At 47.8% G+C, this 23,351-nt stretch overlaps 1 protein-coding gene across 1 annotated transcript in view; it reads left to right on the top strand.

Annotated features, from left to right (window-relative positions):
- Nucleotides 1–1,624: 1,624 nt before the first annotated feature.
- The window catches only part of LOC135816638 (gamma-tubulin complex component 4-like), a 28,071-nt gene continuing 6,344 nt past the window's right edge, over nucleotides 1,625–23,351 (top strand). The window contains exons 1-19 of the mRNA XM_065329800.1: nucleotides 1,625–1,980; nucleotides 4,693–4,819; nucleotides 6,813–6,901; nucleotides 7,375–7,428; nucleotides 7,729–7,785; nucleotides 8,203–8,282; nucleotides 12,776–12,989; nucleotides 13,527–13,616; nucleotides 14,016–14,094; nucleotides 15,728–15,858; nucleotides 16,227–16,277; nucleotides 17,024–17,129; nucleotides 18,854–18,888; nucleotides 19,380–19,455; nucleotides 19,802–19,922; nucleotides 20,310–20,493; nucleotides 20,720–20,854; nucleotides 21,219–21,332; nucleotides 21,760–21,881. Coding sequence (XP_065185872.1) covers nucleotides 1,903–1,980; nucleotides 4,693–4,819; nucleotides 6,813–6,901; nucleotides 7,375–7,428; nucleotides 7,729–7,785; nucleotides 8,203–8,282; nucleotides 12,776–12,989; nucleotides 13,527–13,616; nucleotides 14,016–14,094; nucleotides 15,728–15,858; nucleotides 16,227–16,277; nucleotides 17,024–17,129; nucleotides 18,854–18,888; nucleotides 19,380–19,455; nucleotides 19,802–19,922; nucleotides 20,310–20,493; nucleotides 20,720–20,854; nucleotides 21,219–21,332; nucleotides 21,760–21,881 — 1,943 coding nt within the window. The 5' untranslated portion in view covers nucleotides 1,625–1,902. The remainder of the gene's footprint in view (nucleotides 1,981–4,692; nucleotides 4,820–6,812; nucleotides 6,902–7,374; nucleotides 7,429–7,728; nucleotides 7,786–8,202; nucleotides 8,283–12,775; nucleotides 12,990–13,526; nucleotides 13,617–14,015; nucleotides 14,095–15,727; nucleotides 15,859–16,226; nucleotides 16,278–17,023; nucleotides 17,130–18,853; nucleotides 18,889–19,379; nucleotides 19,456–19,801; nucleotides 19,923–20,309; nucleotides 20,494–20,719; nucleotides 20,855–21,218; nucleotides 21,333–21,759; nucleotides 21,882–23,351) is intronic.

The following is a 23,351-nucleotide window of genomic DNA, read 5'->3' as shown; positions in this document are numbered from 1 at the left end:
CTAGACCTTTGTTCACACTAAAATCCACCAATACACCATGCAAAATAGCATCCATAGTTTGCAACTAGTATGTGGTAGGAGCTTCTAACACAATCTATGCATGTGCAGCTAGATTGCGCACAAAAAATGCCGACCTCGCATCATGTGTCGCGCAGTCCAGGCCACATTATGTGCATGAGTGTGCTGGTCCCCACATGCACAGTCAGTGCAGCACAGTTGTTTTCTTCTTTTTTTCTTCCAGACTCCTGAATCGTATGCGTGCGGGTGACGAGAAACATAGAAATAAAAACGTGTGGCCTTACAGGTGTGTGCAGTAGAACTAGGCCATGCACATACCTGGAGGACTACGGTACTATCTCATCTCGTCTCGTAGTTCCCAACCCTGTACATTTCCCTAAGATAGGAAAGGTTGTCTAATTTCCCCTGCTGTTCAGTTTTTGATTGTCCGCCACACATTCTATAGTGGAAATTTCGTTTGACTGCCACCGCAACAATCAAACTTTTTCCTGTGCTATGTTTGGCGGACATGCACAGAACACCATTGGAGTGCAGCTGACACTGGGAGTCCTTACCTTACATTGGCAAATTTTAGTTTTATGACCTGGGTAGTAACCACTGGTAACCCGGGGTGAGGGAGTAGTATTTTACTACTCCCTGGTAGACTCTACAGTAGAGTCGCATGTCCAAGAACGTTGTTCCCAAGGGGTTATAGCCTGAGGCGTTCTTATTTTTCAGCAATCTGGCTGCATTCTTCTAGCACGTTCTTAGAAACAATTCGTGCTGGATCTCATGTATCTTAAGAGCTGCTGGAAAACCAAAACATGTACCGCCATTCTTAACTTTAGGCTGTTGCGTTCTTAGCATTTCAGGTTGTGCGTTCTTCGGCGTGCTACTCTCTACTGTAGTAACAAGCACCAGGCAGCAGTGTCACAGTGTACAACTGCTTCATGTACCGTTCTTGTTCCGCTTATCCACTGCGTCTTACTGTATACCCGATGGTCATCTGCGCTTGCTGCTGGCTGAGCAGTGGCAGGGTGGGTTGGGTTATCATGAATGCACATGATGTCCGGGGAGATATGTGCCTACACTACAAAAGTAACAGGAATTTTTCATTGCCCCTCCTCCCCCCAGATATCAGTCCACTGTCGACAAGAGTACATAACCCCGGGCTTATGTACTCTTGCTGTCGCTGACATGATCAACACGTCATACTTCTCATAGGAGGTAGAGGCTCATGAATCGCTGGATGTTTAGTTGTTTATAAATTATTATTATTATTGCAAGAAGTGGCTACGTTGATTGTTCATATTCCCCCGCCCCCCTCCCGTTATGCTACCCATTCAATATCGCACAAGTGGAGAATCCCTGGATATGGATAGGTTACTCAGGAGTCAGTATGCTATGCATGGCCAGCATGTAAAAAAATACCACAATATTTATACGGTAAAAAAATTAATACGGTATGCGCAAAATAAAGAGAAGGAAAAATAACCGGACCACAATAATTTTGAAAAAAATGTTTTTTGTGTAAGCATTTGGCGGGTAATTTGGTGGCCCCATGAGCTGCCATGCGCCAGTGTTCGACCTCGCAGCTGCCACAAAAATTATTTGAACCAGAGAGTAGAAGAAAAATAGTGAAAGAGCAGCAGCTACAGCATTACTCTTGATGCTGCTGATATGGGAAGTTTCTGGTGACAACAAGCAACTGCTTTAGTACTGTTCGAAGAGGAATCTCTCACGTCAGGGAGACAACCAACTTAGCCTATATGCTGCAGATCCAATGCTGACTGACAATACTGGGTGCATAGCAGGAGGGTGTCCAAACAAACCAGGCCTATCACCCTGATGCTTGCGGCAGCCACAGCGTAGCCGCGACACCATCGCGTTCTGCCTGTGGGCATTATGCTACGAGAGTTGCTGCTAGCCTTGGGTGGCCACCCCGGTGCTGTGTTTGTTCAGGTCAATGGAGTTGAGCTGGAGGTTAGTATAAGCAGCGCATCAGACTGTGAATGTTTTGATCATTCGAACTCAACATTCCTCATCAACAAATGGCAGATCAAATCGGTACCGGTACCTATGAAGGCACTGCCGGTGTCTAAGAACTAGGGGTGAACGACTGGGCCAAATTCCTTATCGAGTAGATTCAGTGCTATAGACTGACTATCCACTGACATTGCTCTCACACACATGAACATAAGCAATTACTAAAGCACAGCATATTTACTCATACATAGATGCACATGTATGTTCGCCCACCCATGCACAAGCGAACAGAAGCACAATACAGTATGAGCACAATGTAGGTTTCAAAGAAGCACAATATGAGCACATTGTAAGTTTCAAGTACAGCGGAATGTGTTTTGCAGCGTTCCTGTACTCGGCTGTGTGTTAACGCGATGTGAATTAATTCCTATGTCAAGTGTACTTCACAGTATGTGGCAGGACAAGTGCATGAACTATTTCGAGTGTACGACATCATACTTCTGGGCAGTCATGTATATTTTTAACATACACAGGGGCGTAGCACCCGCTACGACTGGTACGACCATGGCCGTACCACTTTTCGAAAAGGGTGGTCCGTCCGAAACGTGCAAAACCGTATTAAATAAAAAAATCAGGATCCATCGATGCATATGCGCATCAGACTATGACCTTTTTCTAGACTCGTACTCGTAGATCTGCCATGCATCTGCAGTCGTACTGAGTACTGTACTCGACTCGACTGCACACTGCGCCAGAAGTGTGCCAGAAGTTCCCAGAACGCAGGATTTTGTGTCTATTTTACAAAATTCTCCTGGGGGAGGTCCCCCGGACCACCCTTCAACACGGCCTTCGGCCGCGCCGACCTTCGGTCGTACCACTTCCAAAACCCCTCCTACGTCTCTGATACATGTATGTGCAAGCAGATCAGGGTTCCTTCTGTCGACTCAACCTTATCGACTGGCCAGTCGACTTTCCGACTCAGTTGTTTCACCCCTACTCACAACTGAAATGCAAGTTGTTTGAGACTTGAGAGGCACGACTGAAGTTCTAGTGAAATTTAGAAATATCCTAGGTCCTGCACTCCGAACTAATAACATGTAGAAGCTTCCCGCTAGTACAATGATCGGCTACTTCACGTGCAGCAGCACAGAGGCGAAGTTTGTGTTGTTTTTTTCTCATGTGTTTTAAGTGCGGCTAACACTCCGTAATAGATATGGATGTTAGGGAACTTCGTCACACAAGCATACAACTCGACCAACGGGCAGTCTGAAAGTTGTTATTCAAAGACGAACATTTCAGAGAGATATCAACAAGTAGAGAGCCAAACGACAAAACAGAAAACGAAAGTTTAAACTCTTGCTAGGAGAATCATGACTGAAGGCAACTATGTCCAGCCGACTCAGGTGCATGCGGATTACTTTTTTCTTCCGTTTTTGTTTGTTTTAAAGTACATGTAATGCGAGGCCAGTGAACATCATGTGCGTCTTATACTACGATGCCCGATGGTCAAATTAACGGTGATAAATGGGGTCGATGTCTGTATGTAGGGCGCTGTGCAGCCCTAGACCTGCGAGCACTGGGGTGTGAAGTGGCGCTGGGGTGCCAACTGGATTCACGCGATCGGATTTCATCAAGAAGCACGGTACATTTCCCACCATCTTGTTTGAGCCGTAGCCATGGTAGCAGACCGCTCTATTGCTGCAATTACTACACTGTAGAGTGTTGCACCTATACTGCCATTCAGTGATTCACCACCTGGACAATAGTCCACACCATCACACCCGTTGCCAACCACTGACTGCCCTGGCAATACATGTACATATACGAGCTTGTTTCCTCGCTCGGTGTTACCATGGTTACTGCGTCGCCTGACGATCGCTTGGCGTGACACTCGTTCTGACTTCTGCGTTACCCCAGTGCGTATCGCGCTGATTACATTTCTTCACACCTCCACCACTGGTGCAGACTACATGTACAGGGTTTGCAATGTTCCGATGTGTGCAAGAATCAACACATTATTCCTCTTTCTAGGTTTGTTCTCGCCTGCTGCTGTTTGTATCACCAAGAGGGGGTTATGGACACTTGGTATCACCTATATGCTGTATAAATGTCATTGTCCTACAAGCAGTTGGTTTCTTTTCTGCCCGTATCCTACTGACAGGAAGGCAATACAATTACTTGTGGAAGGTTCTGAAGCTTCTGAATGTTGCTTGTGAAGAGTCTGAAGTTTTGTTTTTTGCTTAGTTTGATTGTTTTTTTTTGTATCCTAGAAACCTATATGCAACAATTGAAGTTTTAAATTTTTAATGCGTCACAGTTGCATGTTCAGTTTTACTTTTAGTTCAGTTTTTGTCATGGATGCAGTGAATGGGATTTTCGGTCTTTGACCACGTGACATGCTGGTCAGCTGATCTACTCACCTCCCACCGCTTTAGGAGCTGCATCTGCGCCTTGATCCGTGAAGGGTGGTGGCGTTCCTACGGATGCGGAAAACTCAGCCTCTGTATAGAGAAACCGAGTCTCACGCGAACCGTGAATTTTTTTTTTGTCAGATGTGGGCATGCACCGCGTGCGATTCCGGCGTATGCCGATCGGGTTTGTTGAAGCCTGATCAAGCAGACTAGTTGTGAATCCCCTTGGCATGCAACATCGTGCGCGCGCGTGTGTGTGTGTGTGTGTGTGTGTGTGTGTGTGTGTGTGTGCGTTCAGGTAGCGCAAGACCTGTCCTGGATCACTAGCAGCGAGAGGGACTTCTTGAACCGCCTCTGCAGACTGGGCACGCTGTACATGCGGTTTTATCGCATCGTCGAGGAGCAGGATGACATACCGACCGCAAGTATGGCAGCCGTATAGTAGTTATTGTGTTGGCCTCGTGTGATCCTTTCCTATGCCATTGTTCCTGGTGTATGTTGTGCCTAGCAGCATTTCAGATTAATATGCTGCCGATGGTTCCCACTGAGGTCATGGAAGCTCAGTGCTTGAGCAATGCAATGTTGTTGCAAAGCTATGCATGCGTTTTGATTCTTCTCCTTTGCCAGGGTGTATCTGGGTACGGGTGTATGTGGGGTGGGGTGGGGTTGCACGTAGGTTTCTACACTGTATATACGTGTAGGAATGAGGAGTACACCATGGTGTGCAGCACACGTTCCTGCCCCCTTCAGCAGTGACATCTTGGGGTTGGATCTAGCCGGCTCCCCCGTCAGTCAATTCACTTGATATGTGTACCGGAATGCCTATTTCTTACATGAAGATTCACCATAATATTATTCTTGTTTGTATTTTCGTATTGTCTGCCTCACTGATATTATTCATCGCATTAAAGGGGAAGTCCGGTGAAAAATTTAAATTTCACAGTCCGTAGAGTTCGGGTCGCTGAGTCGAATGGTCTTTGTCCGAGGAGGCTGCGGCCTATGGTTCGTCAGATACGCCCAATCGAACATGTGCGAATTTGAGCGCGCATCACCCAGATCCAGGTGATGACGTCACAGCGTGCAGCCAGGTAGCCACACCATCTAGTCGTGTACAAAATGGCCATATTCGGAGCGCGTTCGATTGGGGAACCGTTTGTCGCAGCTTCTTCGGAGCAAGACCATTCGATTCAGTGTTACAAACACTACGTACCCTGTGATTTTCAGCTCGCTAAACCTCGAGGTTATACCGTATTTTAGCCGTTTCCGGAGTTGGACTTTTTCCGTCAGCATGCAATGGCCTCTACGGCTCTAGCAATGCGCTGCGTGCATGCTAGCTGTAGTCAGGTAGTGCAGTCAACAAACTCATCACACACGGAACTACTCCCGCACTGCCGTGCTGGGCTAGTATCTACAACAAGACTCGAGACACAAGACTCAGAAAACTAGTCAACACACGGACTTGTCATGTACTACACTCGCATCAGTCGTCCAGTCATGTAGTCAGAGAACGTGCGTTTCTCCTTGCCGGTGCCGGTGGTTGTGCTTTGAGAAAGAAAATTTTAGTTTTCCGCTCCAGTCCCGCCTCATTATTTTATGCTACAGCGATGAGTGCACAACCGTGACAAGTGACAAAACAGCGAACAGCTCCAGGACCTAGAACTTTCAGATTCCATAGCGTTGCGAGCGAAGAGTCGTGCCCGTGGTTCAAAGAGCCTGCAGTGTTCTCCAATTGAGTAGTCCGAAATATGCCAAGTTCGCACCAAAACATCACCATGTGGCAGGCTACTGGAGTCTAAGTGAATCGGTATGGAACAACATTTAGAGCACTCGCATCACTCTTCTCCATTTTGGCGACCCTGCTCTCCAGCGATCTGATAATTATATCAGCCTCGTCTGCAATAGCTGCTGCTTCTTCATCAGTCGGAAACTCAGTAGCGCTCACTCTTGACCGGCCCGCGCGGCCATTTCTTCAGCTGAATACCGAGGTTCTCAGCCCCAGACCAAACTCATGAAGGTCAGCCATGGCTGCATCCTCACTCTCACAAGGAGTTAGGTCTTCGGGGTCGCTTGCACCACCTAATATCAGTCGCCAAATCATTTGAAATAGCACTGACACTATTGCTTTCACGCAGACACGCACTCCTTTTGACCTAGCTGCACGCTATGACGTTGCGGAGGGTGTGGCGCGGCCGCATGACGTCATGGCGCAGCCCCCGAAACTCAGTTTTTCAAACGGAAATATCTCGAGAACGCTTTGTCAAAGACACGTGGGACCAACACCATTCGACTCAGCGCCCGAAACTCTACCGACCCTGAAATTTAAATTTTTCACCGGACTTCCCCTTTAATAAAACCTATTTCATTAGTTTGATGTGTTTGTAGTGACTTCTGTGTTTGGCACTCTTCTTGTTACTGTAGGCAATGGCCACTATTGGCGTGCTCTGTGCGATGGCCTGCGGCAGATTCTCACGGACTATTTGAAGGACCTGGTTGCCTTGGAAGATGAGGTATGATCGGTTTGCGCATTGTACGTGTGCAGCATCAAGCTCTCTGTCTCTTTCAGCCTGCGATTGTTCTTGTTTTGATGTTATACCGTGTGTGTGTGTGTGTGTGTGTGTGTGTGTGTGTGTGTGTGTGTGTGTGTGTGTGTGTGTGTGTGTGTGTGTGTTCTGCTTCATTCAGGGGTTTGTTCATGGGTTTGTACACTTTGGTGTTTTGGTGCCGTTCTTCCTCCTCCTCCTCCTCCTCCTCCTCCTCCTCCTCCTCCTCCTCCTCCTCCTCCTCCTCCTCCTCCTCCTCCTCCTCCTCCTCCTCCTCCTCCTCCTCCTCCTCCTCCTCCTCCTCCTCCTCCTCCTTCTCTTCCTCCTCCTGTGTGTATAGTTGGGTATGTGGTGTGTGACTGTGAGTGTTTGCAAGCCTTCTCGCAAGCCATTGACATTGTATGTTGTATACTCTTTCGTATGCGACTATCACGATGCAGATTGTGGAGAACGGACAGGTTGCGCTGACGCACATTGTGCGCACTGTTGAGCCGGTAAGATTCAATATCAGAGTGCTTCTCTTACATCTGTTTTTGTCAGAGTTAGTTTTTGCCTGTGTGCCTTTCTCTGGTGTATGGCTTGTCGGGGACGATGTAACTTCGTGCACTTCTCTTTTTCGTTTTTCTGTTGTCCGTATGTGTGTGTTACCACGTTTGAAGATTGCCCAGAGCGTGAAGCTCTGATTTGTAACGTTAAACTTCCTCTCTTCCTACTGTGTGTGTATATGTGTGTGCGTGTGTGTGTGTGTGTTTGTGTGTGTGTGCGTGCGCGTATGTGTGTGTGTGTGTGCGCAGTATCAGACATTATTCACGACACTCGGTCTGCTCTTCGATGACCTAAAGAACAAGAAGGTATGGTGTGCCAGTCCAGGTACTCATTTCCTTTGTTTGTATGATGATGCAGACGCGAGTGCCAACTTTTCCTTTGCTTTTCTTTACTGCTATGTTCTGCCTGTTGTGTTACCCTTGGCACACGATTGTTTGCTTTTCGGGATGGTTGTCCTCATCTCGTGTTTGAAATAAGAAGGCTGTCACTCGGCAACAGAGTAGTACTAGTAGCCTTGAAGTGTGCACCGCCATGTCAGACCTGTTTACCTTCATCTGGGTGTTTGTACCGGAAACGGTCAGGTGCACTTGATCCAAGTATATTGCTGTTTCACCCAGTGCTGATTCTGGTGTGTGTGTGTGTGTGTGTGTGTGTGTGTGTGTGTGTGTGTGTGTGTGTGTGTGTGTGTGTGTGTGTATGCGTGTGCGTGTGTGTGCGTGCAGATGCATGGCTGTCAGATATTGGACGTGCTTCATCAGCATAGCAACCACGGTCACCCGTCCAGTCAGGCTGCAGTCAGAAGGTACAGCGGTGGTCACGCACACGTGTAGATAGGGCTTACTCTTATCGCTGGACTTGATTGCAGCGATAGGACTAGTGCCTTGTACCAAGAGTACATAACCCCCAAGAGTGTGCAACTGCCTGCACAACCTCTATGCTGTGCTGCGACGGCAGAACTTCACATCACGTGACATGGTTCAAAAGGTTATGCTGGCAAACAGTGCAAAGTGACCACAAGAGAGTTGTACCCAAAGCTGGGCTGCGTACAACCCTGTATCAATCATGCACAGAGTGCACATAATGTGTACGGGTTCATCACGTGATGTGAAGTTCTGCCGTCGCAGACCCCATAGCTGGAGTTGCACACTCTTGGGGGTTATGTACTCTCGCTTGTACTTATAAGTGCTGGATTGAAGAGGGACGACTGTACCACTATTTTGGGAACATGTCAGTAGGAGGCAACAAGCGGGTTCTACAACAGGGGCGCCCTGCCCCAGAAAATGGAGTATTATTCCCGTAGCTATGCAGAAGACGTTACTTCAGTAACGTCTGGCGCTAGCCAGGGTCCACACAGCTTTAATTTGGTGTTTGTTTGTTTGTTTGTTTGTTTGTGTCACGCCTGGCGCTATCCCGTATCTGTACCGTACTGTACCGTACCAGCAAAGACAGCTGGCTACTATATGTTTGTTTGTTTGTGCCATTGACATGCCTGGCGCTATCCCCTACCTGTCCCGTACCATCAAGAGTACGGTACCATCAAGAGAATGAGTATATATGCGAAGTGTATCGGGGGAATGCATTCAGTGCAGTAACATTTTGTGTGGATTTGTGTGCGAGGCCGAGAACCCACTAGCAGGCTGGCTGGTCCGCCTGTCGACCAGCCCGGGGATCGCATGTAGGCTGATAGCATAATAATTATAACGTATCAGATTGAGTAATTATAACGTATATACAGTCATGTAGATCTATAGCAGGGAGTCATATTATGTAAACGACTCCCAGCTGTATGGGGAGATTTTCTGAAAAAAAATACGAAGTAGGGAGACGAGTGAATGCAATCAGAAAATCTCCCCATACAGCAGGGAGTCATATTATGTAAACGACTCCCTGCTGTATGGGGAGATTTTCTGAAAGAAATACGAAGTAGGGAGACGAGTAAATGCAATCAGAATGGATGTTAGTTGCCGTCAGTATAATAATAATAAGAAGAAGAACGCCCGTGATCGGCAGAGTCAGCGCCGGTCCCAAGAAACGTCAGGACAGACATCCCGTTGACTCCAGAACGCCCGTGATCGGCAGAGTCAGCGCCTGTCCCATAGCTATGCAGAAGGCGTTACTTGTACTTCAGTATCTCATTGAAACGTTTTTGCAATACAATGATGTAGCTAATCAAAGGAAAAAAGCATTTCCATCAGTTCTAACAACATGCACGATGAGCTAGGCAACAAAGCATAGCGCAGGGCCCTGAGCTTCCAAGCTCTCTCGTTTGAAAATATGCATTGTGTACATGTGGGTTCGAATCTCACTTTTTTCAGGGGTGGGGTGTTATGCCCTGTCCTAGATCTTGTTGCATTATGATGTCTAAAATATCATCATTTCGAATGCCATCTTTATGTCTTTTTTCATAAAAAATAAAAAAGGACCAAAGAACTACAAGTTATGCTAAATGTCCACTAACAACCAGTTACGAAACAATCAGCTCATGCAATAACATTGCACGACACTGGCCGACGGTACTGACGTTCTACAACTAACCGGCTAGTAACTGGTGGTGTTAGTGGACATTATAGCGTAACTTGTAGTTCCTTTGTCCTTTGTCCTTTTATTTTTTATAAATTAATTCTTGGCTCTCCATTTGAGTCCATTCTCTTTTTTCAATTTTTTATTAATGAGAACTCATAGTTTTGCAGTATTTGGACCACCAGCGACGACAATCTTTGGTAAGCGTTGCCGCTTCTCACCTGTCACGAAAACAAGAGTTGAAACGTGGCAGATGTATTCCGCAACCTCCATTGGCGTCAGGTCTACACGATCAGGGTGCAGGAGTGGTCGCAACTCGTATGCCGTGTGCGCAGCAGTCATAAGCTGTACTGTGAATTTATCTTCATCACATGAAAATAGATACCATCTTTCAACATAGGGTTCTGTCGTTGACGAAGACGTACTGTATTTTCAATTTCCATAAGACTTCTTCAGATAGCAATTGTGAGTCATAATACAATATCATCAGGTTTTATAGGGCAAGATCAAAGGTCACGCCACGGGGAGGTGACGACCTTGGAGAACGCGGTGAGCACGGGAAGGTCTTGCACGGTGTCGTGTTTCCCTTCGCAAAGACGTGCGTCCACAAATATCAGGGGGATGGCCGAAAGCCATGCCTTGAATTCGTACTTCTCCCTGTTGAAAGATATGGTGGAAGGATGTAGATAGAGTTGACACTCTTCGTTCATCGGGAAGCTGTGCATACCCTTGGTTGGCTTGAGATACACTGCAGTCACACTCTTCCCTTGATACATTGCAGGGAAGATGTTACTCCGAAATCGGTGCCAGGAGCAACATGATAGTCGTGGGCGGTCTTGCTGTACATTGCTTGAACACACTCTGCTGCTCCATCCATAATACTGGTGGCGGCACCTGGTGGTATTGTAGGACGAGGAGATGGCATCTTGATCTTAGGTAGAGGCTCCGGATCCGGATTACGGCCAGCACGTCGCTTGTAGAGACCGGGCTTCTTTATCGACTTGATAGCGTGCGGGTTAATAACCAAACAGTCCACAACATCTTCACCAGCAACAGCATCAGTGGCCATCGTGATATCAGTCAAGGGATAGAGAGAGAGAGAGAGAGAGAGAGAGAGAGAGAGAGAGGGGGGGGGGGAGGGAGGGAGACGGAGGGAGGGAGGGGGGGGGGGGGGAGAGAGAAAATGCTTGGATATTGCCAGCTAGGGTCTTTATTGGCAGGGGAAACTGGGAAGTACAAAACCAATTTTTGAAGAGGCCAAATCCTATATACCGGTATAGGATTTTGAAAATTCTGGACACCTTGGCACGAGAGGGCCTGTTACAGAAAAAGTAAAGCCCTTGTGCTGGTGAAACTTGGCAGACATCATCTCTGATAAACACGGAATGCAGACTCCAATAGGTTTTTTTATCGAAAAAAAAGTGAGATTCGAACCCACATATGCACACTATACGTATTTTCTATAATACTCCATTTTTTGGGGCAGGCCCCCCCCTGTTGTAGAACCTGCTCGTTGCCTCCTGCCAAGAGTAGATAGATATTAGAGACTAGAGAGGTTCCGCATAACGTAATTACGTTGGTAAAAAAACGTAGTCGATCTACGGAAAGTCTTACGTACACTGCATGCGCATCTGGGTTCCGCGATACGGAGCTTTCAAATCACGTAGCTGCCCTTGGCAACTCCGAACGCAGCAGTGTACGACCAGATCGACCTGGGAAGAGAGTCATAAATATGTACCCCAATCCACTTACGGACCAGCTACGTTATCAGAGCCCTATCTACGTACTCTACGTAGACAACTTTCGTAAGTGGAGTGCAAACTCGCGAATTCACGGGTGTTTCCCGCCCGCTAACGTAAAGTTGCTCAACTTTACGTAGTGCGGAACCTCTCTCTTAACAAGAGTGTGCAACTCGCGAATGGGTTTGCCTACGGCGGAATTTTTTGTTGACGTAATCTTTTCTACGACGCAAGCGCTGCGAGTCTTTTGGAAAGTTTTGCCTCGTGCACTTGGCCGGACTTTACATTACAAAGTCGGTAGCCAGCACGTGCTCTCATACTGCTGTGCGGCAAAAAAATGCGCGTTTTTCTGAAAAAGGTGACATCCACAAAAAAATTCCGCCGTGGGCCGGGTTGTCTGCGGATTGTGCAGGAGAGATGCGGAGTGGCACACTCTTGTTTATCTACTCTTGCTCCTGCTCATGTCTGCAAAGAATAAGTGCAACTGGCTAGTCTCCAGTTCCGATATTGGACACTCCTGCGCAAACAGACATGACACGAAGCCACTGTCCTTGGCAGTTACCGGTACACTACATGTCCAGACACCTGATTCTGTTTGGCAATCTGTGTAACGTTTTCCTCTTTGAATGAGTGTTACTCCTGACTGTTGCTGATGTGACGATGCTGCTGCCTCTCTGCTGCTGCTGCCTCTCTGCTGCTGCTGCTGCCTCTCTGCTGCTGCTGCTGCCTCTCTGCTGCTGCCTCTCTGCTGCTGCTGCCTCTCTGCTGCTGCTGCCTCTCTGCTGCTGCTGCTGCCTCTCTGCTGCTGCTGCTGCCTCTCTGCTGCTGCTGCTGCCTCTCTGCTGCTGCTGCTGCCTCTCTGCTGCTACTGCTGCCTCTCTGCTGCTGCTGCTGCCTCTCTGCTGCTGCTGCTGCCTCTCTGCTGCTGCTGCCTCTCTGCTGCGGGTGCTGCTCCTGTCACTGCTGCTTCTCTGTGCTGCTGCTGCCTCTCTGCTGCTGCTACTGCTGCTGTTACTCTGTTTGTGGCCTTGCTCAGTCTGCAGTATCACTGCCATCAGGTGTTCTTTCGTCAGCTGAGTAGCTGGCTGCTGCACGGTCTGCTGGTGGACCGGCACTCCGAGTTCTTCATCCAGCCGACAGGCAGTACGAGTGCTGCGGAGACGAGTGCTGCGACGGATTCCGTGGACGGCGCGAGCATCAGCACTACGACAATGAAAGCCATCAAGCAGCAGACGGTGCGATTGAAGAGGGTTAGTTGAGTGTGTCTGTGTTTGCTGCTTTCTCCGAATTGGCCGTACCTTCACTCTGTGCAAGTTGGGTATTATGCTGATGAGGAGTTCATTATTGCTGGAGCTATTGTTTGGAATATTGGCATGGGAATCTGTCACTGGTGCAAGTAACTGCATCCAATGCCATTTTTTGAAGAACTTCAGCTGCTTGTTCAACTCAGATGGTGAGCCAATTAAATTATGGTGAAAAAGGAGAAGGACAAAATGTTACGAGTTATGACTAACTGTCCACCAACGTAACCAGATCTTATACAGTCAGCGAGTGCGACAGAATGGCACAAAACTGACAAGGAGTACTGAGACATTCGGCGACCTGACGCCAAGCTCCAACACTTCTCCAAGGCGCAAACCAACAACCTTCCAACTTGGAAGGCTCATGTTCTGAAAGGTCCAAGAGGGGAAGGAAAGCGCACCGAAAAGTTGGTTTGGCTTGTTTGCTTGCTTTATGTGCCCTTGTTACATTTTGTTTGTTTGTCTTTGCTGCTGCTGTCCTACCAGCACTCACGGCGTCAACGCAAGGCACGTGTGCTTCACGGCGTCGCCTCCAAGTTTCTCCCGTCCTACATGCCCATGCAACTGGCCAACAAGGTACAGCTTTGTGTTCAGTTCATGTTTGTGTTTGCACACTGAGTCTGTCCGTAGTCTACTTGTACGAGAGAGCACACACTCATGCTCCCTCGCTTTGCTGACCATCTCATGATTGTCAGTAGACTCTGGATCCACCGGGTGTACTGTGCCACTATGGGACTTCATGCGCCTTTGGAAAAGCTCGGCATGTCTGCTTGCATGCAGTGCCGGAGTGAGTGAATGTCATGGCCACTGAGCTAGCTCATCGGCTTGCTAGCGGTGTGTGTGTGTGTTTGTGTGTATGTTTTGTGTGTGTGCGTGTGTGTGTGTGTGTGCGTGCGTGTGCGTGTTTGTGTGTGTGTGTATGTTTGTGTGGGCGGGTGTGTGTGTGTGTGTGCATGCACTTGCCGGCATGCGTAGATCCTGTTTGTAGGCGAGGCGGTGCAGATGCTGGCAACGGATGACGAGATGGGTGTCAAGCGGAGCTCTGAGCTGTACCGTGAGTGCCCACGCTGCTATAAATCTCACGTGCTTAAGCTGAAGAATTTGGCCCACATACCTGCATGCCTGCTGTATAAGAAATAATTTTGCGGTTTGTGTGAGAGTCAGCTAAACTAACTCCGCTGCGTTCACAGGACCGCCACCGCCATCACCCCTACGGTGTACTCACTGCTGTTCTTTCCCTCCCGAACTCAACATTTGAAAGCCAGAGAAGATCAAGGAACACACACTCCACAGTCATACCAACAAGCCGCAACTTGTTCAGCTTCTATTTAGAGCTACCGCCTTGAACTACCAGCAGTCATTTGAAAAACAGCCACGTACCACCAGTGTTTTGTTCACGGCTTGCCATATTTCCCCAAGTACAAGTCACACCTGTTTTCACTTAACCTGTTTACACTAGGGTGTGATTTACAATCGAGTGTCACAACCTATTCATGTGAATATATTGAAACGGTATGGCTGAATGAAGTTGAAGACACCACTGCAGCTGTACTTATGGTTGAATATGGTAACGACACACCTGGCAATATGGCGGTAAACCCGGCTTCTCATAAATATTGGCAGTCTTACGACGAGCCAGGAGATGTTGAATAAATAATAAATACACGCCTGCCCACACACGCTCTCTAGGCTGCAAAATTCTGGCACAGAGCTCTCCTTCTCCCCACTACCATCACCATCAGTCCGCGCCTGGCGCCTAGTCGATGCATGGTTGGCGGTATCCTACATAGCAGGCTGGCGCTATCGAGGTACGTCGTTGCTGTGTCATCTTCTATGTGCCATGCGCTACCTGATGTATCAGCCTGCTATGTCGGATACCGCCAACCATGCATTGACTAGGCACCATGCGCGAACTGATGGTGGTGATGGTGAGAAGGAGAGCTCTGTGCCAGAACTTTGCAGCCCAGAGAGCGTGTGTGGGCAGGCGTGTATTTACCGCCATATTGCCAGGTATGGCTGAAACCTGAAAATGGGGGTGCGTCTTTTTATCGGGGAGATACAGTAAGTATGACTGTGTACTAATGTCCTGATTTTTTTCTAAGCACTCACAGACTCCACTGCAGCCATTTACCAGATTTACACGTTCGGGTACCTCAACTCAAACACTCGAAACACGGTCTCCTTGATACTCTGTCCGCGCGTTGATACTCACACCTGCCTGTTGCCCGCCACCCTCCTGACACTTCCACCCGCCTGTTGTCTCTCTCCTAGCGCCTTGGCCCGCGCTAGCTTTCTCCCAATACCTTACGCCACCAGACTTAGCGCCCACCTGCACATTGCGCTAAATTTGTTTATGCCTGTGGCTCTATGTGTTTATAAGCATACTGCTGGGTAGATCCCAGTCTCAGTTGTCTGAGGATTGCCTAGCGACATGAAACTCAGAGTTACGACCAACCTGAACGCCCTCCGCTGAGTCTGCTATGTAACTTACTAAGCTCTGTTTCTGACATTGAGCACTCTCTTCAGCTCGGGGATCAATGGATTCGTCTCTTTGCTGTATACACCATTATTCAAAACTGACAATTTTTTTAAGTGACATATGCAGCAAAGAGACCGTATGTTTGTAAGTGTTTGAGTTGAGATACCCTAATGTGTTCTATCATGTGCCATCTGTCTGTGCCCTATAGGCGGTGGCAGTATATTCGAGGAGAAGGAGATAGTGTTTGCCCGGCAGCTGCTGACCGTCCAGCACTTGCCCCTGTTCAACTTGATAGCAATGGAAGAAGTCGTGATGGACATCTATTCATGCATCTCAGCGGTGAGCAAACGCATGGTGCTCCCCAAATTGTTTTTCTTCTTGTGCAGCAGGCCTGCACACACCGCATGTATGTAGTTATTTTGCTTGGTTGTGGCTCAGTATGCGGGTTGATGCACGGGCGAATAATTTGAAGCTGAGAAATGTCGTTGCCCGCACCAGTTCCTTATTCCTTGACCGGTGTTTCACTGCTTGGGCAAGCTGTTCGCAGTATTCCCGTGTCCCAAGACAGCATATTGTTTGGAAGGAGAATCTGGATGGGGACAAGGCCTGTGTGTCTGCTTGTGCTGGTCATAGGACTGTAGTCGCTTTGACTTAGGTATTTAAATTGGCCAGCAATGCTCCTGTTTTCTCTCTCTCTTCTACTCCAGCGATTGTGGCACTATGTCATGAAGGAAGCAAATCTTGTTGAACATCTTCGGGTTAGTTTCACTCTTGTTACCAGTGTCACTTTGTCTGTTGTGGTAATGTTAATTCGAACGTTTACTCAAACTGCCGTGCCTACTACGGGAAAGCTTAGTACCAGGGCATTGCTGGCCATAAGCGAAGGTCCCTGGTCCGAGTCCTGGCGGTACCAGTCAACTCTTTTTTCCACACTTTTCCTGTTGCACCTTTCCCTCAAACTAATAAATTCTGAAAAAAGCATCCGGCTTCAATACATGGCAGTACCACAATGTCAGCTCCATCTTCTCGATACCGCTTCTTAGTGGAATCATCCGGCTTCTCAAACTGAGACGAGTAAACTCTCAACGACATTGGTAAACAGTAGCAGCAAAAGCCTAGCTGCAAGGAACGACTCAGGGGCAAACAAAGCGAATTGGGGAATTCGGAAGTGCAGGGAATTGGCAGTTCAAGTTCTTTGTTCTTGCCACCAGTGACCTTCACTTGGCCTTGAGAGTCCAGACTCTATAAGCATTTGTCTCCCGTGTAAATGTACACAAATGTTTTGGTCCAAAGCAGGACGGTTGGACAGCCTGAATACCCTCTATGTAAGTGCAGTCTCTTTAGCCTACCACTGCCGTGTTCTCAATGTATTAACATCAAATAGAGGGTGTGCGTGTGCATGTGTGTGCGTGTGCGTGTGTGTGTGTGCGTGTGTGTGTGTGTAGTTGTGTGTGTGTGCGTGTGCGCGTGCATGGGTTGATTGTGTTTGCACTTTACTCTCCAGGTGTTCAAGAATCACTTCCTTCTTGGCCGCGGAGAGCTCTTCTGCAGTTTCCTGACGCTGGCAGAGCAGATCCTCCGCTCGCCGCCTAACAACAACACCGAGCACGGTGGGTGATAGGGCAATGTGCTCGGTACTCGGAGTTTCGTGTTGAAAATCACTCAACAGACAGCATGATATGACCAAGACTAGTATTCACTAGAGTACATGTACATAGAGAGGGTCTTGTCTGTCTTGAGAACGGGGTCGAGGTGATGGTGGTACAGCGTTTCAGTGACGCGAGGAAAAGGAGAGGTGGCAGATTTGAAAAATGATGTCACCGGTACATGTAGACGGGTAAAAAGTATCGAGCATAGGGTAGAGGAATAGTGCCGTGCTCCACATGTATACATGTACCTGTAGCACACAGCCATTAACTGTTACCTGGTGACACAGACCTGTGTTGCAATATGACACATGTGCCGGAGGGTGGCGAAACAAAACATGTTGGTGGGGCTTGTGGGAAACATGACGTAATATGACGTGAGCCGCGCAAGTGGCGTATGTGGGCCATCCAGAAGCCCAGGGTCCCAGGACCCAAAACGAGCCCCGGGACATGGTCAAACGGTGCTAGGCCAAGCACGGAGATGACAACCTTGTCCATGCAGTTGGCGACAACAACTAGGTGGGCATACGCCGTGCCAGAGTACCGTGATTCCGATACAGCACAGCGAAGCACGTCGGCGTCTTTCTCTCGACACCACCGTCCGGGGGTCTTGGTGTCACATCCGGGGTCCATGTTTCCAATGTAGAAGGCGTTGCGCTTGGAACGGTCCGCACCCTGAAGGTCCATTCGTTTGGTAGGGTGATTCTTCTTTGCGTACTCCCTTGTAATGCAACGATGCAGGGGTTATCATTATCATAAGGCTTGCGACGGCACTTCCACTGGTCAGGCGATCTGTACTGCTTGGCATATGGCCCATGATGTGGGGCAGCAGAGTTTGGTCCTGCTGTTGTACAATCCATGTACAGGTCTACCCTCGTTTATTCCGCGCATATAAGCCCACAGGCCTGTATTCGGATATAAGCCCACGGGCCTGTATTGGGTTCAACATTTCGTCTGATAACGAGTATTGTCTACTATCAGGACTTGCATGTACATGTACGACTATTAAACTTCTTTCGTCTGTGGATTTGTAGGATCGTTACCTACTACAGGTGGAATCCTGATAATTCGAACATCAAAATGCCGGAGAAAAACTAATTATCCGGACATTATAATTATCCAAACATGTACCCACAACACATTATGTATGTCAAAATGCTCGCATTGACACGCAGAATTGCACTAGGGGGTCCTTAGACACAGATTTAGTGAACACTGAACCACTGTAAACTGCCTGCGCATGCAAACCAAACTGATTTGCAGAAAATAAAGTGAACTTCTAATTACACTTTGCTAACTTCGAATTATCAGCACAAATCCCACACATTTTCTATGTAAGTGGATTCCGTGGGACTTCTAATTAACCAGACATACCCAGTTCGAGGTTCTAATTATCAGAAATCGTTATGTGGAAATCGTATTGACAGAAATCGGTCCCGGAAGAAACTTCGAATTAAGCAGTATGTTCTAATTAAGCCATATTATCAGGATTTCACCTGTAATGAGGTTTGTCTTGTAAGTTGTAACCGATGCCGTACTAACCAGGGTAAACCTGTACACTTATGTACTCATTAGCCATGAGTGCACCGAGGGCAACGTCATACTACCTGCCACACGTTGATTATATTATACATGTGCAGTACATAGTGTCAAGGGTTCTTTGTGTGCTGTATTTTCTCCTCATGCAGATGTGAACATAGCCTTTCAACAGGCCGTTGGTGAGGTATGATGCTGGCTTGGATGAGTTTATCTCCTGGGGGTTATGCTGGGCAGTAGCAGACGGGATCAGAAGATTATGCATGTGTCCTGAGTAGGCGTGCATTGTGTTCTTGGCTCTGGGAATAGAAGATAACCGGTATGTATCAAGCCGGTTGATTTTCATTCGTACAATCCGGGCACAGGGGTAGACCGTGAAATGGGGTATTATCAGTATTGCCCCTTCTCTGGGCTGGGTCAAGACCCTACTTGGAAACTGGCGTAATACAGACAGTACTACTAAGATATCAACATCCTTGAAGAGTAGACTGCCAGATGTACATTGTAGCTGCCTGAAGTCCACTACTTATGCTGATTCTGTAGCCGGTCGATGGGTGTTTTCTTCACAATCTCCACTCTTTATGCTGATTCTGTAGCTGGTGGATGGGTGTTTTCTTCACAATCTCTCAAATGCTTGCACTGGTTCATTGTGTGTGTGTCGAATGCGTTGGTACTTAGCTGGGCTCAACCGACGATGAGACTGGATTTTCTTTCCGTGTGCATGTGGCCTTGCCGGACAAGAGCTCTGCACAAGGTAACTTTCCTTCTGGCTTTTATAGGGTCCTGTTGTGTGTGTCTTTTTGCCGAGTTTATCGTAGATACATGTGTAGTGGAGCGGTTTGTACTGGTGTGCTTTTGTTTGTTGTTTTGGTGGTTCGTTGTAAGAGCATGATGTGCTTCCTTCGTGACTCTTTGTCTGTCTGCCTGTTTAACCACGTTTTTGTTTTGTGTTTGTCTCGTTGTGCTCTCTCTCTCTCTCTCTCTCCCTCCCCCTCTCTCTCTCTCTCTCTCTCTCTCTCTCTCTCTCTCTCTCTCTCTATCTCTCTCTCTCCCTCTCTTACGCGTTGATTGGCATGGATTTTCGTGGACGGTGCTTGCAGATAAATCCTCTGGCAGTGTTGCGGTACAGTCTGGCCCGTTGACGGGCTGGCAGAGTATTGGCTTGAGCTGTGCTGTCACCTGGCCACTGCATTTGATCTTCACCGACACTGCGTTTGAAGAGTAAGCATGTTGGAGAGTTTTGTGTGTGTTGCGGACGTGCATGCGTGTTGGTGGGTGGGTGGAGAGGGGGGGGCATGGGAAGTATATAAGAGCTGTTGCACATCTATCACACGGGATAGCCGTGTTGGTTCCAACTCCACTCAACCCCTGCATCTATGGGTCACATGACGTCGGCCATATTGGTTCCACTGTCCACATTACATGATCACTTTCTACACAAATTTAGTCACATGACAGTTTTGTGTTACAAGTAGTGTGTGTGCGTGCGTGCGTGTGTGTGTGTGCTTTGTGTGCGCACGTGTGTGTGTTTGTGTGTTTGCACACACGTGTCCTTTCATCTGTGCATGTTTGTGTGTGTGTATGCATGCATGTGTCTGTGCGTCGCAGCTACAACAAGCTGTTTCTGTTCCTGCTGGGCGTGAAACGAGCCGCTCAGTTCCTGCACGGTTCCTGGATAAACCTGATGGAGACGGCCCAGTCGCTGCGAGCAATGACTGCCGATCAGCGGTTGCTGTGGAAGCTGCGTGCGGAAATGGCATTCTTCGTTGACAACTTGCAATACTATTTGCAGGTCAGTTCTCTGGGCAGGTTTTCCCAGTCCTATCTGAGTCTTATTCGTATCAAGTGCGGCCGAATTGTTGACCTGGGTGACGTGTTGTGTATGTCGTGCGTGCGTGTGAGTGTGTGTATGTGTGTGCATGTGTGTGTGCGTGGTGGTGTGTGTGTTGGGATGGGACCTGGTCCAGGAGACAACTATCGGAATGTTTCTTTGTTCCCGTGTTTCTTTCTGCTATCAGGTTGACGTATTAACCGTACAATACCGACAGCTCATCGAGCGAATCGAAAACGAGCAGAGCTTCGAGGCTATCCACTTAGCACACGACTCGTTCCTGGCATCCCTCACTGCACAGTGCTTTCTGAACTCGAAACCGGTGAGTGAAAGTCGAGAAAGTCCTCTTACATCCTGGGCAGTTGACAGCAGCAGTCGTATCCCTAAGCAGATTTCATATCCTTATGTTTTCGTTGCCATCTCATCAGAAGAGTTTTACGTTTAAGGTTAACTAAACCTTAGCCAATTGTGTGTGTAGTCAATGCGCAATTCCCTTTACGTTTGGAGTTCATATCTTTATCTACCCTCTACCCTTAAGCCTTCCAGTATATAATAACAAAACTGTAGCTCTTTCATCCTGTTGTATCTTGTATAGTGTTCTGTCCGTCTCTAAGTCTAAGTGCCATATACACAATGTTTTGCCCAATCTCCTGCTCTTCTCTTCGCGTTGCCACCTGTGTATGCAGGCCTCGCACTGCCTGAAGGAGATCTTGCGCATGGCGGGCATCCTCTACGACCTCCTTCAGCGCTTGGAGACCTGGTCTGACGGCGATCACAAGCGCTTGATGGACTTGCAGAAGGTTTGTTGCCCAGTACATGTACCGTAAAGTCTTGTATAAAAGTCGCGGCTTCTATGACTTTCTTGGTGAATTTTTGCAGGCTTCTACATGAGACAGGCTTCTATACAAGACCGGTATTTCTATGTATGTCAACACTAAAACCAGGCTTATGTGTGATTTGATGGGCCCAAAATTGCGGCTTCTATTCGAGGGCGGCTTCTATTCAAGTGCGGCTTTTATACAAGACTTTACGGTACTTGTTGAGTTCGGATTATTGTCATGATGTGGTTGAAAGTTCGAAACCGTCTTTTTGAATTGTATTATTTCATCATGCACAGAATACTAGTTTTGTAGACCGGAATACTTAGGTATGTGTGTGTGTGTGTGTGTGTGTGTGTGTGTGTGTGTGTGTGTGTGTGTGTGTGTGTGTGTGTGTCGTTGTGTGTAGATGTTTGCACGCCAGTCTGGCCTGCTCTTGAAGATCCTGTCCAGTGTTGGCAATCACCGATCCAACCCTCATCTGGCACAGCTCCTGTTGCGCAGCGACTTCAACTACTTCTACTCCAAGAGGTGAGCGAGCAGCTACACATCACTGTGTTTGCGCCATGTAGGGCTTTACGTGATGTAGACCGATCTCTTGAGTAGGGGTTCACTGTTTGGGTACTGGTCTGTACTGGTCTTCACATGTACATGTACACTGGTGCAGAGTGCTGGCTCATTTCCCTCTCCTGGCTACTGCAGTAGTACATGGTATCGGTAAGCCATTTTTTTTATTCAACATCTCCTGGCTCGTAGTAAGACTGTCAATATTTATGATATGAGAAGTCGGGTGGTAGCCAACCACGGCGAACTAAATAATAAGGAGAGAAACAAAAGAGAGTACTGCAAGGAGAGGCATGACGGAAATGGTGGGATTATTTAGGACGTGCATGCTTTAAGGCTAGTTGGCCTTGTTGTTGGATCGGTTGACAGCGCAGTGCGTCCTCCGCCTTGTAACATGCTCTCAACCAATCTACAGTAGTACATGTATAGTATGCGAATGGCTGATTTGGAGGAAAAAACGGCTCCAGTTCGCGAATTCACCCATCAGCACCAGCGCTGTAAGGAAAGAAATTTGGTTTCTTGTTGTTATGTGGGGAAGAAGTACAAGAAAGGCAACCACGGAGAAGCAAATAACCCTGAGAGCTGCGTATGATGAAAGCTGGTATGGCAATGGGTTGTGCGATAGAGTTCAGGAGTTCATGCCAAGAGTCCAAAAACAAGAACATACAGCTGTGATCTCTTTTCTATTGGCCAGCTGCACGACACCCTGCCTTCATTGCGTCATGCAGCTATATTTGTGCATTGCGGAGAACTCGAACACCATGCTTTCCTTTCGGTTTGAATCCAGCTTTCGTACAGAACTGAAAGTTATGGACCCAACATTTAGGCCGTGATCTGGGTGGACTCTGGGGCTGTGATCATTTCATCGGATTTGGATCAAGATTCAAATCCCAAATCCACTGGATCTGGGATCCAGACCCAGATCCATAGGATCCACTCGCTCTGCAGTTCTGTAAATCAACAAATTTTGGCCGGTGAGAAACTTTGGCCGATCTCGAAATGAAACTTTTGGCCGTCATTTAAATTTGTCCAATTGGGGTTTTCAAAAAAGAAATCGATTGGTATTTGTTGCCCTCACATGCAGGCATGGCTCAATAATGCCTCTATGACAAATTTTGGCCTGCGATTTACTTTGGCCGGTTGGTACCCAGCGGCGAAATTAAATCGCCAGCGAAAATTAGTTGATTTACAGTAATCGATTGGATCCGAGCAACCCTGCCCCAGGAGCAGGGTTGACTAGATCAAACGGATTCATTTTTGCGAAACAAGACGTTTGTACGTGTTTGGCGGGTAACAATCATCGCCATACGCATTTAGTATACAAACATGATACGTGGAAAAGTGGTGCACCATGCAGATGAATACGAAGAGTACGAACCTGGGAACCTGGAGTAACTTTTCAATTGTCGTTTTCCTACCTCAATATGGCCACGGTAG

Source organism: Sycon ciliatum, chromosome 1, assembly GCF_964019385.1.
Source record: "Sycon ciliatum chromosome 1, ocSycCili1.1, whole genome shotgun sequence".
In the NCBI taxonomy this organism is placed as follows: Eukaryota; Metazoa; Porifera; class Calcarea; order Leucosolenida; family Sycettidae; genus Sycon; species Sycon ciliatum.
This window is presented reverse-complemented; position numbering and strand designations above follow the sequence as displayed.